This window comes from Phaseolus vulgaris, chromosome 9, assembly GCF_051622355.1.
Source record: "Phaseolus vulgaris cultivar YP4 chromosome 9, ASM5162235v1, whole genome shotgun sequence".
NCBI classification, from domain to species: Eukaryota; Viridiplantae; Streptophyta; class Magnoliopsida; order Fabales; family Fabaceae; genus Phaseolus; species Phaseolus vulgaris.
In genome coordinates, this window is record NC_143506.1 from 23518386 (window position 1) to 23533838 (window position 15453).

Consider the following 15453-nt stretch of genomic DNA (forward strand, 5'->3'; position numbering starts at 1 on the left):
TTTTAATTTAAACAATACAGCTGTAAAAATATACATTACACAATGCCATATCAAAATTATGGATTATGAAAATTACACAAAAGAAATTAACGTAACAGTGATTTAATCGAGAAATAAAAAAATATTAAATTTATGTTTATAAAAACTAAATTTGACTAATACTCATTATATTAACCCATTTAAATAAATTAATTTTTCTAAAACGAAAAAGCCTATACAATTTTAAAAAATAAATAAAAATACTAAACTTTTTAATACAAAATTAATTATTTTAAAAGATCTAAAATTGTAATTACATAATAATATCTTTGATCTAAAATCAATAGTTTATCAACTCAAAGCTTGAAAATTAAAAATTATGAGTTATTAAATAGTCTAACAAATACCAGTTAAATTACTGCCTATTAGCTAAAACTAATTTTCCTTGTTGCCCATCCATTAACTTAATAGTACCCATTTTTGTTATAAGTTTTAGTATTATACTCTTTTTCCTTAAGTGTAAATGTGATGAAGGACAATTTTAAAGAATTGCTTACTTTTACAATTTTTAACATCGAGTCCATAAAAAGTTGTTTACTTTTTCACTTCCATGTTTTGCCATACAGTAGACAATAGTAAGGCATATGACAATTTGTTGACTTGGGATATTACCATTAACACAATTATTGTTAACTTCTTTATGTCACTCAAACAAATAACGAAAACGCAAATGCAGAATAAGATTTATTTTCATCATATTTATAAATTTTGCTCTTAGAACTCAAACATATTATTGCGGAATCGGATAATTAAACATAGTTTATATTTCAAACAAACTGAGATTTTTAAACATGTTCCGGTTGCACGTTGAGTCAAGGACTTTTCTATACAATTTCAAAAGAATTGAATTTACAAAAATAATAGTATATATATAGATGTTAAGTTATATAAATAAAATTAATTTTAATCTTTAAATATAATTATTTTGTGGAAATTTTAACTAGTACATATTTTAATAAAATATTAATTTTAATTGCTTAAAATTATAATAATTTCAAAATACTTCAGTTCTATCTAAACACAATTTTTATTCTTACTCGACCTATTTTAATAAATTATTCAAACCAACTTATTATACCATGCTCATGCTCATCTTAGCTCCTCTACTCATCATGTTCTTATCCAATTCAAACATGATTGCTTTTTATTAATAATATAATAAATTTTCTCTCCTATGCTTACTCGAGAAGTTTTAAATTATGACTAAACTATCAGGAGGAACTAACATACGATAACTATGATATACATAAAAACAAGATCGAGAGGAATTGTTGCAGTAAGAATTGCAAATATCTTCATATTCTATATACCTCAAAGGAAAGATATCTCCAGTTTTCAGTAAGCAAAAATGATGAAAGTGGTGTGGATGGTGAATCCTCAGCAAATATCAGGAGTATTTTTTGGCATCATTGAAACAAAATGAATTTGATATTTTATGCTTGCAAACAATATATCTGTCAGTGTCATTCGCCATTATGGGTGCAATAAAAAATGTTCTCTCAGAGAATAATGTTGCTACAACGACACTTCAAGTTCTGAGAGGACCACATGCTTGAATGGCATCTGACCCATTCTTTTCTTAAATAGGTCCCACTTAGGAGTTATGACAATATGTGTCGTGGGACTGTGAAAGTAACACGAAACAGTAGGTAAAGCGAAGCGAAGATTGCAACAGATATAATAAATTCGATAACCCATTATACAGTATCCTTTCCAATTTCCATATCATATGACACATAAAAAAGAAGTCTGGTCTCTGTTCATACAGCATTATATCACAGATTGCCAATCATTTTATAAACTAGGGCGATTCTTAATTTAGCACAAAGAAATGATGACATTCAAAGCCCACCTCCATGAGAGGAAGAATACCACCCATCAACCTATAAGGGATATCAGGGCTCATCTAGCTGGTCCTGCAGGAAGTGAAGTATAAAGAAACTCAGATTTTGATATGAAAGGGACAATATTATTAGAAAGAGAAAATATGCTGTAAAGGGTGGGTTGCCTAGTGACATTTACCTGGACATCAGAAGTCCAAAGGGTGAGGTTGTCTCTTAAAAGCTGCATTATGAGCGTGCTGTCTTTGTAGGATTCTTCTCCCAAGGTGTCCAGCTCAGCAATTGCTTCCTCAAAAGCCTTTCAAACATGAAAACCGATACGGTTAAGTGGGTTTTAGAATCAATATAAAGATATTCTCCTGTTGCAGCTACTCAGAACAGTGGAAGTCAAGCATGAATGCAAAAAGAGAGAGACAGAATATCAGAAAACAAGGAATCATGTGAACCATGTAAGCCAATATGGATAAGCCTGGATTGCTAACAGACAAATTGAAGTGTATTCTTCCAGGGGAGAAAATCCCATTCTTGTTTAAAGTTAACAACACTTCCAGGTCGTCCAGTTTGGTACACAACTAATTAACTATATTTTACAATTCAATACAAATACAAATTTGCTGTAACTTCTCTTTAATTTTGGGAGAAGATCCAATTTAGCTGCAACTGAACAACAAAATTACCAGTTTGCTTCAGAACATGATTTTGCAATGGGGGCATTTATCACTGAGAAAAAATTTATTACGAGCCAGATGAAAAAAAAACATGTACTTGCTTCTGACTGAAAGTTCCCCTTTTCTCTTAACAGTTAAATTCAAGTGAAAAACCTAACAAGCTTCATGACCAAAAAAGCTTTACAAATGGGCTATGCAATTTATTGTTCACCCACCTCAACTACCATGAGTACACACACACATATAGGTAAGAACCACGATCTATGTTAGCAACCTTTTTCTGGCTTTCCAGCAAGTACAGAATAACGTGCAAATAAAAATCCTGAATAAATTCAAGAAAACAGATTCTTATAACAAGGCAAACAAGTGAAATTCACAAAATCACCAATCTTCTGACAAGATACATCTACACAACACAAGGCATATACCAAGTCAAACAGGATTCCAGGTAATATAAGTCCTTCCCGAACAAACCAGCAAAGACCAAAAAAATTGAAGTTCTTAATTATCCAAAAATGTTAAATGGAAGGGGAATCTCAGTAAAGTAAAATGATTTATTTGACGAAAGAAGAAAGTCAGCAACGTTGAAATCAAGTTGACCTGAAAATTTCAATGTAACATATCATGATTAACCCTGACCTGTTTAGCCATGGCACACGCTTTATCAGACTGGTTGAGGATTTCATAGTAGAAGACAGAGAAATTGAGAGCAAGACCCAATCTTATAGGGTGGGTGGGTGGAAGATCCGCATGAGCAACGTCCTAACAATAACAACAACCATCAATTGTTACTGAAAACGATAAAAAAATAATAGAGAGAGAGAGAGAGAGAGAGAGAGAAAGGAGGGAACTTGATTACCTGGGCAGCCTTGTAAGACAACATGGTATCCTCAGCGGCGGTTTTTCGCTCATCCCCAACCTTAAATTCAGCGAGATAGCGGTGATAATCGCCCTTCATCTTCAAATAGAAGACCTTGGACTCGGTAGCGGAGGCAGAGGGGACGAGGTTGGAGTCCAAGAGGTTTAGGATGCTGGCGCACACGTGCGAGAGCTCCGTCTCCACCTTGGATCTGTACTGCTTGACCAGCGACACGTGCTCCTCGTTCTTCCGACTCTCTTCCTTCTGCTCGATGGAGGATACGATCCGCCACGCCGCACGCAGGGAGCCGATGACGTTCTTGTAGGCGACCGAGAGGAGGTTGCGCTCCTCCACGCTCAGCTCCGACGCCGGAGTCCATCCCACCACCACCTTGTGCATGAAGTCCACCATCTCCTCGTACCGCTCCGCCTGCTCCGACAGCTTGGCCAGGTACACATACTGTTCTCTGCTCAACCCTTCTGCCATTCTCTTCTCTCTAACCCCTAACTGTTGCTGCTATGCTCTGTTCTGCTCTCTGCTCTGCTATTAAAATGCAACGTAAGTAAATAAAATTAAAAAACCAAAATACTTCTAATGAGATTGAGTTCAGACATGGTGTGTGTAGGATTGAGCTGTCTCCCCCACCCTTTCTGACTTGGAATTCTATTCACCTTTTTCTTTTCATCAAACAAAACCCGTTAGCCCATTCCCTTTTGGGCCTCTATTATATCATTCTCCAGGCCTTTTCTGCATTACATCTTTTTTTTTTTTATGACACAGAATAATAAATTATTTTCATATTTCAAATCGTTTTTAATTAAGTATAACACTACTGTGAAAATGTACCATGTATTTTTTTAAAATTACTATATATTCATAATAAGTTGATAAATATGTAATTATATAATTAATTAAGTAGGAATTTGTATAACAAGCAGTGAGTTGTGTTGTTTGGTGGTTCTCCTTTGTTCAAACCAATATGCATATGCGAGGAAAGTGTGAGGTAGAATCTTCTAACTTCATCAAATTATCAGCAATTTACCGTAGCAGGCACACCTCTTCGCTCCCATGGATATCTCCTCTCAAATTCACCAAACCCGCACAACCCAAACCGGATCCTCCGCCGGAAACCGCCGTCGAACCTCCGAGGAAGCGGAAGTTCATATCTCACGACGGCGCCATCAATTTGATAAAACGCGAGAAGGACCCGCAGCTCGCCTTGAAGATATTTAACATGGTTTCACAACAGAAGGGGTTTCAGCACAACAATGCCACCTACGCCACCATTCTCGAAAAGCTCGCTCGCTGCAACAAGTTCCACGCCGTGGATCGAGTCCTCCACCAAATGACCTACGAAACCTGTAAATTCCACGAGGGTATTTTCGTTAACCTCATGAGCCATTTCTCCAAATCCTCCCTTCACGACAAAGTGCTGCAAGCGTTTTTCTCCATTCAACCAATCGTCAGGGACAAACCCTCCCCCAAAGCCCTCACCACTTGCCTCAACCTTTTGCTCGACTCGAACCGCGTCGATTTGGCTCGAAAATTGCTTTTGCATGCCAAACGCGGTCTAACGCACAAGCCAAACGTTTGCATATTCAACATCCTTGTGAAGTATCACTGCAAGAATGGGGATCTGGAATCTGCTTTTGAAGTTGTGAAGGAAATGAGAAGCTCTGAGTTTTCTTACCCTAATTTAATTACCTACTCGACCCTTATGGATGGGCTTTGTCGAAATGGAAGACTCAGAGAAGCCTTTCAATTGTTTGAGGAAATGGTTTCGAGGGATCACATTGTTCCTGATCCTCTTACTTACAATGTTTTGATCAATGGATTTTGCCGTGAAGGGAAACCTGACCACGCTAGAAATGTGATTGAGTTTATGAAGAGTAATGGATGTTATCCGAATGTGTATAATTACTCAGCATTGGTGAATGGTTTGTGTAGAATTGGGAAATTGGAAGACGCAAAAGGGGTTTTGGCTGAGATGAAGAACTCTGGTTTGAAACCGGATGCAGTTACATACACTAGTTTGATCAATTACTTGTGTAGGAATGGACAAGTTGGCGAAGCTATTCAGTTGCTTGAAGAAATGAAGGAGAATAAGATTCAAGCTGACACTGTTGTGTTCAATTTGATACTTGGGGGGTTGTGCAGAGAAGATAGATTTGAGGAGGCTCTAGATATGCTTGAGAAACTCCCACAGCAGGGTGTGTATTTGAACAAAGGTAGTTACAGGATTGTTCTGAATTCCTTGATCCAAAATGGTGAGTTGAAAAGTGCAAAGGAGTTACTGGGGTTAATGCTGAGTAGGGGTTTTCTGCCCCATTATGCCTCTTCAAATGAATTGTTGGTTTGTCTTTGTAAGGGGGGGATGGCCGATGATGCTGCCAGGGCACTATTTGATTTGGTGGAGATGGGGTTTCAGCCAGGACTTGAGTCTTGGGAAATTTTAATTGGGTTAATCTGCAGAGACAGGAAGTTGTTGTATGTTTTTGATCTGCTTGATGAATTAGTGATCGCAAATACGTGATATGTATTGGAATTCTGAAATGAAGTAATGATATTCTGAGGCAACTGGTGCTGAGAATCTTTCGCCCGAGGGAAAGGATGATATAGAGGTTTTGTGTTCAGCAAGAAATAGGAATGCGATTGATGACGTTAATATGTGGCAAGGCATCCCCTATCAAATTTTTCAAGAGGAAATTTGTGGAATCAGATGTAAGTTTTGGATTTGTGTTTTTCTTTTTTAAGCTAGATCTTCCCAATCCCCACGATAGTAAAGATATTTATTGACAAGCTAATACAAAAAAAAAAAAGCTTCTACACATGTTTGAGAATGTCATAGTAAGGGAAAGAACACTTTTGGAATGATGGCCTATTATACAAAACTAAAACGATGACACTTTTAATTTCATATGCAAAACAGGCAAAACAATTTTTTCACTGGTAAAAGACTCCATAAATCTGACCCGAGAGGGACAAAAGGATGATATAAAGGTTTTGTATTCGGAAAATTAGCAATGCAAATGATGAATTACAGTGTGATGAGGTATTCTCTGTCAACAACAATTGAAGAGGAAATTTGATGTATCGATATTAAGTTTTGTTTTTTTTTTCTTTTTTAGCTAGAACTTTCCAATCCCCGCCATGTAAAGCTAGACCATGTACAAACCATTCATATAAAACATAAAGCCTCTGTATTTTTTAATACTTTAATTGGTTATTCTGCAGAGACACGTAGTTTTTGTACGTTTTTTACCGTTTGGTGAATTTTGACAAATACTTAATATTTATTTGCAGTGAATTGAAGTAATGATTTTCAGAAGCAATTGGTGCTCAGAATCTTTAGCTCGAGGGAAAGGATCATATAGCGGTTTTGCATTCAGAAAAATTAGCAATGCGATTGATGAAATTACAATATGGCGAGACATCCCCTATCAAAATTTTGAAGAGGAGATTTGTTGCATCAGATCTAAATGACATTTATGTGCTCTGTCCTGCATTTTGTGTTAATTTTTCCGTGTCTTTTAATTAAGTTTACAGTCCTTCCTGCATCAGGAAGTAGCCCAATGAACAGTATGCTTTCATGTGGAGCCTCCATGCGTCAAATTTGATGTTGTTAACAAGACCTTACATCGTTGATAAGGGGTCATAATTTTTTCTACAGGTTAATGAAATAATTAGTTTGGAAATAAAGGAAGCACAGACCCACAGGCTTGACATTAATGGAACAGTGAGAACGAATTCTCCAACAAAATTACAGGTTAAGATGAGAATTTTAGCTTGTTTAGCTCTGTCCCAAATAACTCTCAGACAGGTAGATCAGTTGGTCTCTTGGGATTTAATTAATTAGTAATTTATTTTAAATAATTATAAATTAGAATTTATAATATTATGTTATTGAGATTTTACATTTCTCTATTGATTTCTTTTATCATCTCTATTGATTTGATTAATTTTTTTAGTAAACAGTAATGTCAACTAAATATTGGTATAGTTTAAATTTAATATAAAATTCAAAAACCAAACTGGTGTTTTGTGCTTCGATTTGAATCAGTTATTTCTTTGTGCTTCAATTTAATATTGGTATAGTTTAAATTTAATAATAAAACATGTAATGTCACAATTTAATTAAATATGTGGTAACTGATAAATAGTTTAGTAAATAAAACAGAATTGTTTAAAGAAGATATGTTAGCTTGTCTTTTCTTATCTAAAGAAAATTATAGACGAGATAAAGTAAAATTGAGTAAACCAATCCACATTGTCATTTCATATGTTGTGGTTGGATTGAGGAATATGCAACGCTGAGGTACAAACAAAACAGCATGTAAGCAAAGAAAATCAACTCACAAACTTGACAAATACATTTTTGCCCTTCATTTTTTGGGTGCATATAAGCTTTTGCACTATGCAATTGAGAGATTCCATGCAACAAAGACACAAAGAGGGCATAGAGATTCCCGAGCATGCACTTATTTCGTGTTGACCATGGTAGTTGGAGTTTGAGCAATTCAAATTAAATAGGTGTGTGCACATTGAATTTTCACGCTTCCCTTACTTTCTTATTCTCTGAGCTTATTTTTTTCCTCTTAGAGCTTTGTTTCTTCTTCGGAGTATTGGAGATATTTTGTGTGGTAAGATAACCTAAACCTAATTGATTTTGATACTTAAAACATAGTTAAAATAATTGATTTTTAATATCTCCATTGTTGGATAATTATTATGGATTTCTTATAAGGTGCATCATAATCAATTTTGTTGTATATGTATTGCTTCCATCATTGATTTTGTTATACAGAGCCGGTTTTGTTTTATGTTTTCGTAACGAGCATAATCAATTTTTTTCAATATATATTAACTAGGTGAATCGATTTTTTTTAACCCGCCTTAATAGATTTTATTCCCTATGTAATAACAACCTTAATCGATTAGCACTATAATTGATTTTCTCTGAACCTTTTACCGTCTAAACATTTTGTAAAATAAGGGTGGCAATGCGGGCTGACCTACGTCGCGTTTGGCCCGCAAAATGCGGATCAGGTTGGCCCTCCCGCACAAGGAGTGATAGCTCATTTCATTGCCTCTCCGCATAAGAGGTAACCCGCAGGTTTGCGAGCCAGCATGTATAAGGAAAATATTTTTAAAAAAAAATCAAATTTCATTAATTATAAAAAAAACTTATTTATGCTATTGAAAAATTAAATTTTTATTGTTTTAATTCATTCAATGAAGATAAAATATATAAATTTAAGTATGAGGGTTGTTAAAAGGTTTGATTCCCCATTATAACAGCTTTTTTGGTGTACACAAGTTTTTTCCGATTCTATCCTTATTTAATATATCTCATTTTATTAGTACAATAGAATATTTTGTCATTTCATATAAATTACTTGAATTTTTTTTTAATTTTTAAATTGATATTAATGTATAGTTTTTATATGTTGACTTCTCACTCTTCCCTTGATTCCTTATTATAAGGCAACAATACTAAGAGAGAATACTCTCGCACATTTACACACCAAATCTCACATATTAGATAAAATAACCTCCATTTTCAATCACCATCTGCGCTCCATTTCAAGCAACTATATCATTATTTTTTTGTATTTACCATCAAGTCAATCCTAACCTTAACGTGAACATTATCACACTCTCTTATCACAAAACTACCAATGGAAGAAGAAAAAAAACTTGAAGAAGAGAAACTCAAACCGAAAAAGAAGAAAAAAAAGTTTATTTAATCAATTCATCATTTTTCTTTTATATGTTAGCTTTTGTTATTCAATTTTGACTCATCCAAAATAATTTTTGTATGTATGTAAGATTATTTTTGTATGTATATTAAATTTCTATCATCATGAAAGTTGAGTAAAATACAAATACACTGGCGTGTTGCGTTTGTGTTCCCGCTAGTATATTATAATGAAGATGACTACTTTTTTTAACGATTATTTTATTGAAATATCTTTTTTATATTATTTTTTATTAACAAATTTTAAATATAAGACTTTACTTAAAACTAAATTCATTGTCACTCTTAATATTAACTTCTTTAGATGATTAAAATAAAATATTTTTTTTTTTAGTACATTAAGTTTCATGTTTTTAAAATAAAATAAATGTCACACTGTAATAATGAGTGAGTGGGATGAAATATTTTTTTACTCAAAAAATAAAATAATTACTTTTTTATATATGCAAACTAGCGGGCCAACCCGCCCGCCCCACTTTGGCCCGTGCGGATTGTGGGTTATGCGGGACGAGCTTAAGCAGGTCACCAAGCTGAACCATTCCGCATTTTTTAATAAGTTGCAAACCAGCCTACATAACTTACCTCACATTATCATCCCTACCTAAAAGTGTCTTTTTTATGTTCTTATTTTATTTTTATGCCAAAGTTGATATATTTATTTGATTATTAACCATTTGAAAAAAAAATCACTAAGATTACTATAGAATTTGCGGATGGATAAATTCTGTTTTAAAATTACGATAAATAATTTATACTATAATATATTTTTTTTTAAAAAGATTGTACAATATATAATTGCAAAGATGTAGCTAAAATTTATAATAAAAAATAATTTAAATAAATTATATCATAATTAAAATTATTATAAATTAATATTTTTTTATTAAATAGTTATATTCTGATATAATTTTAATTTTAATTAAAATAAAATAAAATTTAGAATTAAAAAAATTGAAAATGAGTGATTAAAGTTAAAAAATAATTAAAAAAACACTAAAATTCAATAAAGGTTTCTTGGGTTCGGAAACATGATTCATGTTAAAAGGAAAGGAGCTTGGTGCTATCAACCTCACTCGTGACAGAGACAAGGCCCTTCAAATACATCCTTTTCCAATTGCCTCATTTTATGGTTGAACCGGTTTTAAGAAGAAAAAAATAATTAATTAATGGAAGCCAAATTATCAAAAAGATGTTATATTTTTCATCATGGACTACAATGTTATATAAAAATCATATCTTTATAATAATTTTATGATGAAAATTAGTTATTAAACTATTACAATGAAAGTAAATTCATGAAATGTGTGGGTAAAAAGTGTGTTGAGTTTAATATAACTGAAAAGAGAAGTGAAAGAAAACGAAGTTGAAGTTTAGATTCTGGAGACCAAACAGACACATACATTTTCATAGGAATTAGCACTACACTAACCACCAACCCGAGCGTGAGCGTGAGTGTGGTGAAAATCACAAAGAGAGCACACAGACTACAAAAACAACTTTGAAGTTCAACAGAGAAAAAAAACCGCTCTCTTCTTCAACAGCACTTGTTTGTTCCATTCTCCCAAATCTCACGCTCCTAACAACCTTAACATGAACCCTTGCTTTAAGCTTTAAACTTTCAACTTTTAACATATATCCCAAAACTATGGCATCATCAATCTCAGGCATTTACACCTCTTCTCCCTCTCTCAAAAAAATCCCAAACCAATCCCCACCGTTGACCCACCCTCTCCGCAAAGATCACGTCTCCTTCCACACGCGCCGCGCCGATCGCACCCTCAGCCTTGCGACGCCGCGCGCGGTGGCTCGGGAGGTTTCCGACGGGGCGGCGGTGGCGGCTGATGGGTTGGAGAAAGATCCGCGTGCGCTGTGGCGGAGGTACGTGGATTGGCTGTACCAGCACAGAGAACTGGGTCTGTACTTGGACGTGAGTCGCGTCGGGTTCACGGACGAGTTCGTAACGGAAATGGAGCCCCATTTTGAAGCGGCGTTTAAGGCGATGGAAGAGTTGGAGAAGGGTGCGATCGCGAATCCCGATGAGGGTCGCATGGTGGGGCACTATTGGTTGAGGGACCCGAAGCGCGCGCCCAACACATTCCTGAAGACGCAGATTGAGAACACTCTCGATGCTGTTTCCAAGTTCGCTAACGACGTCGTTAGTGGTAAGGTCAGTTCAGTAGCTTCTCCTTCCTCTCTTTCTTTTTTTATCTTAAGTGTCTTGGATTTTGTTGAGGTGTTAAGGTTTTGGTGATCAATGTACTTTGGCAGATTAAGCCTCCTTCGTCTCCGGAGGGTCGATTTACTCAAATACTGTCTGTGGGAATTGGAGGTTCTGCTCTTGGACCACAGTTTGTTGCAGAGGCACTAGCTCCTGATAATCCTCCACTCAAGGTATCTATTTCTATTGTTTGAGAAATTATTACATGGACCCAGAACACTAAGGTCTCGACTAATCTTTACCTCACATATATTGATTTTTTTCTCGCAAATTGAAAAGCTTAACTGTGTACTATTACATAAAAATTGGTTAGAAACTTCGATGGTTGGTGGTCTAAAGTTTTCTGATATAATTTTTCACTTAATAAATTTTAGTGCCCAATTGCAAGAATGAGTAATGCTAGGGAATTTGCTCGTCATTCGTCAATTTGGTTTTTTCATTTCTCGCAAGCATTTAATGATGGTGTTGCCTTCTTCTGCTTATCTACAACAGATAAGATTTGTTGACAACACGGATCCTGCTGGAATTGATCATCAGATTGCACAGCTTGGGCCGGAGCTAGCCTCAACACTTGTGATTGTGATTTCAAAGGTTTTGTGGAGATTATGCATTTTTTTTACTATGATTCTTACATCAATGCATGGAATATGTCTTTTGACTTGAACATTTCAATTATCTTTAGAGTGGAGGTACCCCAGAGACTAGAAATGGTTTGTTGGAAGTGCAGAAGGCCTTTCGTGAAGCAGGCTTGGATTTTTCGAAACAGGTTTAATCTCAGGTTTTCACTTTTTTATATTTTTTATTTCCCCATATTATAATACACTATTATGTTTGAAACAGAAGTTCTGATACCTGATGGTATTATGGTGCTGCAATCGTGATAGTTTTAAGATTGAAAAAAACTAGATTGATCTGCAGTTACCAATATGTGGATTCTCAAAATTTCAATTTTCTGTCTCCTATACTTCTATTCTCATAGCTTTGCTTACACTGTCCAGGAATAGCTCAAACTTCCGGAGTTACATTATATTTTTTTTTCCCTAAAGTTGTGGGAAAATTTAAATGCTGTTGACCCTCCATCATTTGCATATCTGCTGTCAGTTCCGTTTCAGTTTTTAAAATTATTAAAATTTTCCAATGTATGCTATAATGCAGGGTGTTGCTATAACACAAGAAAATTCTTTGTTGGATAACACTGCCAGAATTGAGGGCTGGTTAGCTAGATTTCCCATGTTTGATTGGGTGGGAGGCAGAACGTCAGAGATGTCTGCAGTTGGCCTGCTTCCAGCAGCCCTTCAGGTAAGTGGCCATAAATGTAGATTAATTGTTTGTGTATATTCATTTGATATTATGTATTTTCTTACAATTCTTTTAATTTAGGGCATTGATATCAGAGAAATGCTTGCTGGCGCATCATTGATGGATGAGGCAAATAGAAGTACTGTGGTATACATAATTTTTTAATCATCCTTTTTCTTGTTGTATTCCATCTAAATATTAGTTTCAGAATTGTTCTCATGTAATGGAATGATTTTTATGTCTGATAATGCATGAGTTACCCTACGTAGAGCTTGCTTGTACTACTTGATGACTTGCCAATGTCATACCTATGTTACATACTTTTGATTCTTCATGTGACAAATACGTTTATATGTTGCTTGAGTTTGAAGTTTGTTGAAATATGCATGAAACAGTTACAGCACTGATTAATATTTGCATTTCTACAGTTAAGGAATAATCCTGCAGCTCTGCTGGCTTTATGTTGGTATTGGGCTACAGACGGTGTAGGATCCAAGGTGGGAATTATGATCTATCACCATCTGTTGTCTGTTTTATTTGACTATTTCTCAATGTTTACTTTTCCTCTGTAGGATATGGTTATTCTTCCATACAAGGATAGCCTGTTATTATTCAGTAGATACTTGCAGCAGCTGGTCATGGAATCTCTAGGCAAGGAGTTTGACTTGGATGGTAATCGGGTATGTCTTATTCTTAAGTGCATCAAACTAAATAACATTTCTGTGCTCTGTCCTGCATTTTTGGGTTATTTTTTTATGTCTCTTTTAATGAAGATCACAGTTGTGGCTGCGTAAGGAAGTAGCCAATGAACCCTATAGTCTGTTATTTTTAATTCATGGCTTGTGTAGGTGTCATGTATACATTGGCATACTTTCTTGTGGAGAGCCCTTTTGTCACATCTGACGTGACTAACTTGTCCAGACACTGTTAACAACTGATCTTATTTTTCTTTTAACACTGGATCTGCCATTCTGTTATATCAAATTCACTGTGTTTAGATCCCTCACGAGTTAATAATATACCAGAATCGAACTTTTGGATATTGCAGGTTAATCAAGGAATTAGTGTTTATGGAAATAAAGGAAGCACGGATCAACACGCGTGAGTTTTAATGAGTTTTCATACTTAATTTTTTGAATTTTAGTTTATTGATTACTTTCTACTAACACTTACCCCCTTGCAGATACATCCAACAATTGAGGGATGGTATACACAATTTCTTTGTGACATTCATTGAGGTGCTCCGTGATAGACCCCCTGGTCATGATTGGGAACTTGAACCTGGTGTCACTTGTGGTGACTACTTGTTTGGTATGCTACAGGTATGATCTACTAATCGAGCATAATTCCTTACCGAATTTTATAGTTTTGTTTAAGAATGTTGTTAGGTTGCTTTACCCTTCATGCTAAAATTAGAGTTTCTATAGGGAACACGGTCAGCTCTGTATGCCAATGACAGAGAGTCCATCACAGTTTCTGTACAAGAAGTGACACCAAGAACAGTTGGTGCTCTTGTTGCACTCTACGAACGAGCAGTAGGAATTTATGCCTCGCTTGTCAACATAAATGCTTATCATCAACCTGGTAAAATATAATTTATTTAACCTGTCTGAAGTTTCTTTAATTTGGATAAGAATTTTTTTGCCAATGTCTGACTTAGAATTTTACCCTATCTTGTATTGGGGGCGATTCAATGTTTAATGATTTGAAATTGAATAAAGAATACTGAATTTACAATTGGTAGTGTATTATGTTAGCATTCAGCCACATCTAAGTCTGAACTATGACAATGTTTAGGTGTGGAGGCTGGTAAAAAGGCAGCTGGTGAAGTACTGGCACTTCAGAAGCGAGTGTTAGCAGTGCTAAACGAGGCAAGGTACGATGTTTGTTAAGTACCAAGGTTCTTTTGGTCTTAACTGGGATGACCATTTTGTGAGGTATATCACTAGATAATATTTTATATGTTTCTGTTTTCAGCTGCAAAGATCCCATTGAGCCATTGACACTTGAAGAAATAGCTGACCGTTGCCATGCTCCTGAAGATGTAAATATATGATCCCTCCTTATCCCATCTATTAAGAATCATTGGAGAGGTTCAGTAACATTTTTCACTTGTTTGCAGATTGAAATGATTTACAAGATTATTGCGCACATGGCCGCCAATGACAGAGCATTAATTGCCGAAGGCAGCTGTGGATCACCTCGTAGCATCAAGGTTTTTCTTGGGGAATGCAACATTGATGAATCGTATGCTTGAGTTAGACTAACGAAATTCATAATTTCACACTTGGTTGGGTTTGAATACGGATCATTAGAAGAGAAGTTGCCGCCAATAATTTAGTTTCAATGTTGCATCATTAACGGAAGTGGAGATTTCTGTTAAGACATTCTTGATAGTGTTCGAGTTATTTTGGTGTTCTGAATTGAAACTACATGTAACCCAGTGGGGTAACTATAATTAAATAAACTGTTATTTCGGCTGCCTACTTTTTGGTGATGGGATTAAGGCAGCTGTTTGGTGCAATCAACTAGGCAGTGACAATTAAAAATAATGTAACCAGTAGCAGTAGCTGGTTATGCAGATTTAGAGGCATCACCTGGAAAAGAAGGGGATGGTTAAATTTTCGTGCCTGGAATAGTATGAAATAATTTTATATTATTCAATTATAGTTTATTAGTGAATTTTAAGGTAATGATAGCTATATATGGTATGCAAAAGTATTTTATAATGGTAGTTTTATTCTGATCTGGCAGGATAGAATAATGGAAAA

At 35.1% G+C, this 15453-nt stretch overlaps 3 protein-coding genes across 7 annotated transcripts; 2 read left to right on the forward strand and 1 right to left on the reverse strand.

Moving 5' to 3' along the window:
- Positions 1-1689: 1689 nt before the first annotated feature.
- LOC137820186 (14-3-3-like protein B) lies at positions 1690-4137 on the reverse strand. Of its 4 annotated transcripts, XR_016515777.1 has the most exons (6): positions 4020-4137; positions 3408-3947; positions 3188-3310; positions 2764-2870; positions 2062-2178; positions 1690-1955 (listed from the first exon to the last, which is right to left on the reverse strand). XR_016515777.1 is itself a non-coding variant. In XM_068624101.2 (5 exons), the coding sequence occupies exons 2-5, from the start codon at positions 3891-3893 to the stop codon at positions 1935-1937; spliced, it is 747 nt and encodes a 248-aa protein (XP_068480202.1). In that variant the 5' UTR covers positions 3894-3947; positions 4020-4137; the 3' UTR covers positions 1690-1934. The 4 variants fall into 4 exon arrangements, 2 of the variants coding, with proteins under 2 accessions (XP_068480202.1, XP_068480201.1); XR_016515776.1 differs by having other exon boundaries at positions 3408-4088; XM_068624101.2 differs by lacking the exon at positions 2764-2870.
- A 207-nt stretch (positions 4138-4344) lies between these two features.
- Positions 4345-7141, forward strand: LOC137820185 (Pentatricopeptide repeat (PPR) superfamily protein). The gene is made up of 2 exons (XM_068624099.2): positions 4345-6128; positions 6711-7141. The coding sequence occupies exon 1, from the start codon at positions 4387-4389 to the stop codon at positions 5938-5940; it is 1554 nt and encodes a 517-aa protein (XP_068480200.1). The 5' UTR covers positions 4345-4386; the 3' UTR covers positions 5941-6128; positions 6711-7141.
- A 3341-nt stretch (positions 7142-10482) lies between these two features.
- Positions 10483-15356, forward strand: LOC137820509 (glucose-6-phosphate isomerase 1, chloroplastic). 2 transcript variants are annotated; one of them, XM_068624633.2, is made up of 14 exons: positions 10483-11332; positions 11434-11556; positions 11876-11974; positions 12066-12149; positions 12539-12682; positions 12764-12829; positions 13111-13179; positions 13255-13362; positions 13731-13783; positions 13866-14004; positions 14110-14266; positions 14480-14558; positions 14660-14726; positions 14805-15356. In XM_068624633.2, exons 1-14 carry the CDS (start codon positions 10811-10813, stop codon positions 14937-14939), a joined length of 1845 nt encoding a protein of 614 aa, XP_068480734.1. In that variant the 5' UTR covers positions 10483-10810; the 3' UTR covers positions 14940-15356. The 2 variants fall into 2 exon arrangements, with proteins under 2 accessions (XP_068480734.1, XP_090151177.1); XM_090295051.1 differs by having other exon boundaries at positions 10525-11332; positions 12066-12161.
- The last annotated feature ends 97 nt before the right edge of the window (positions 15357-15453 follow it).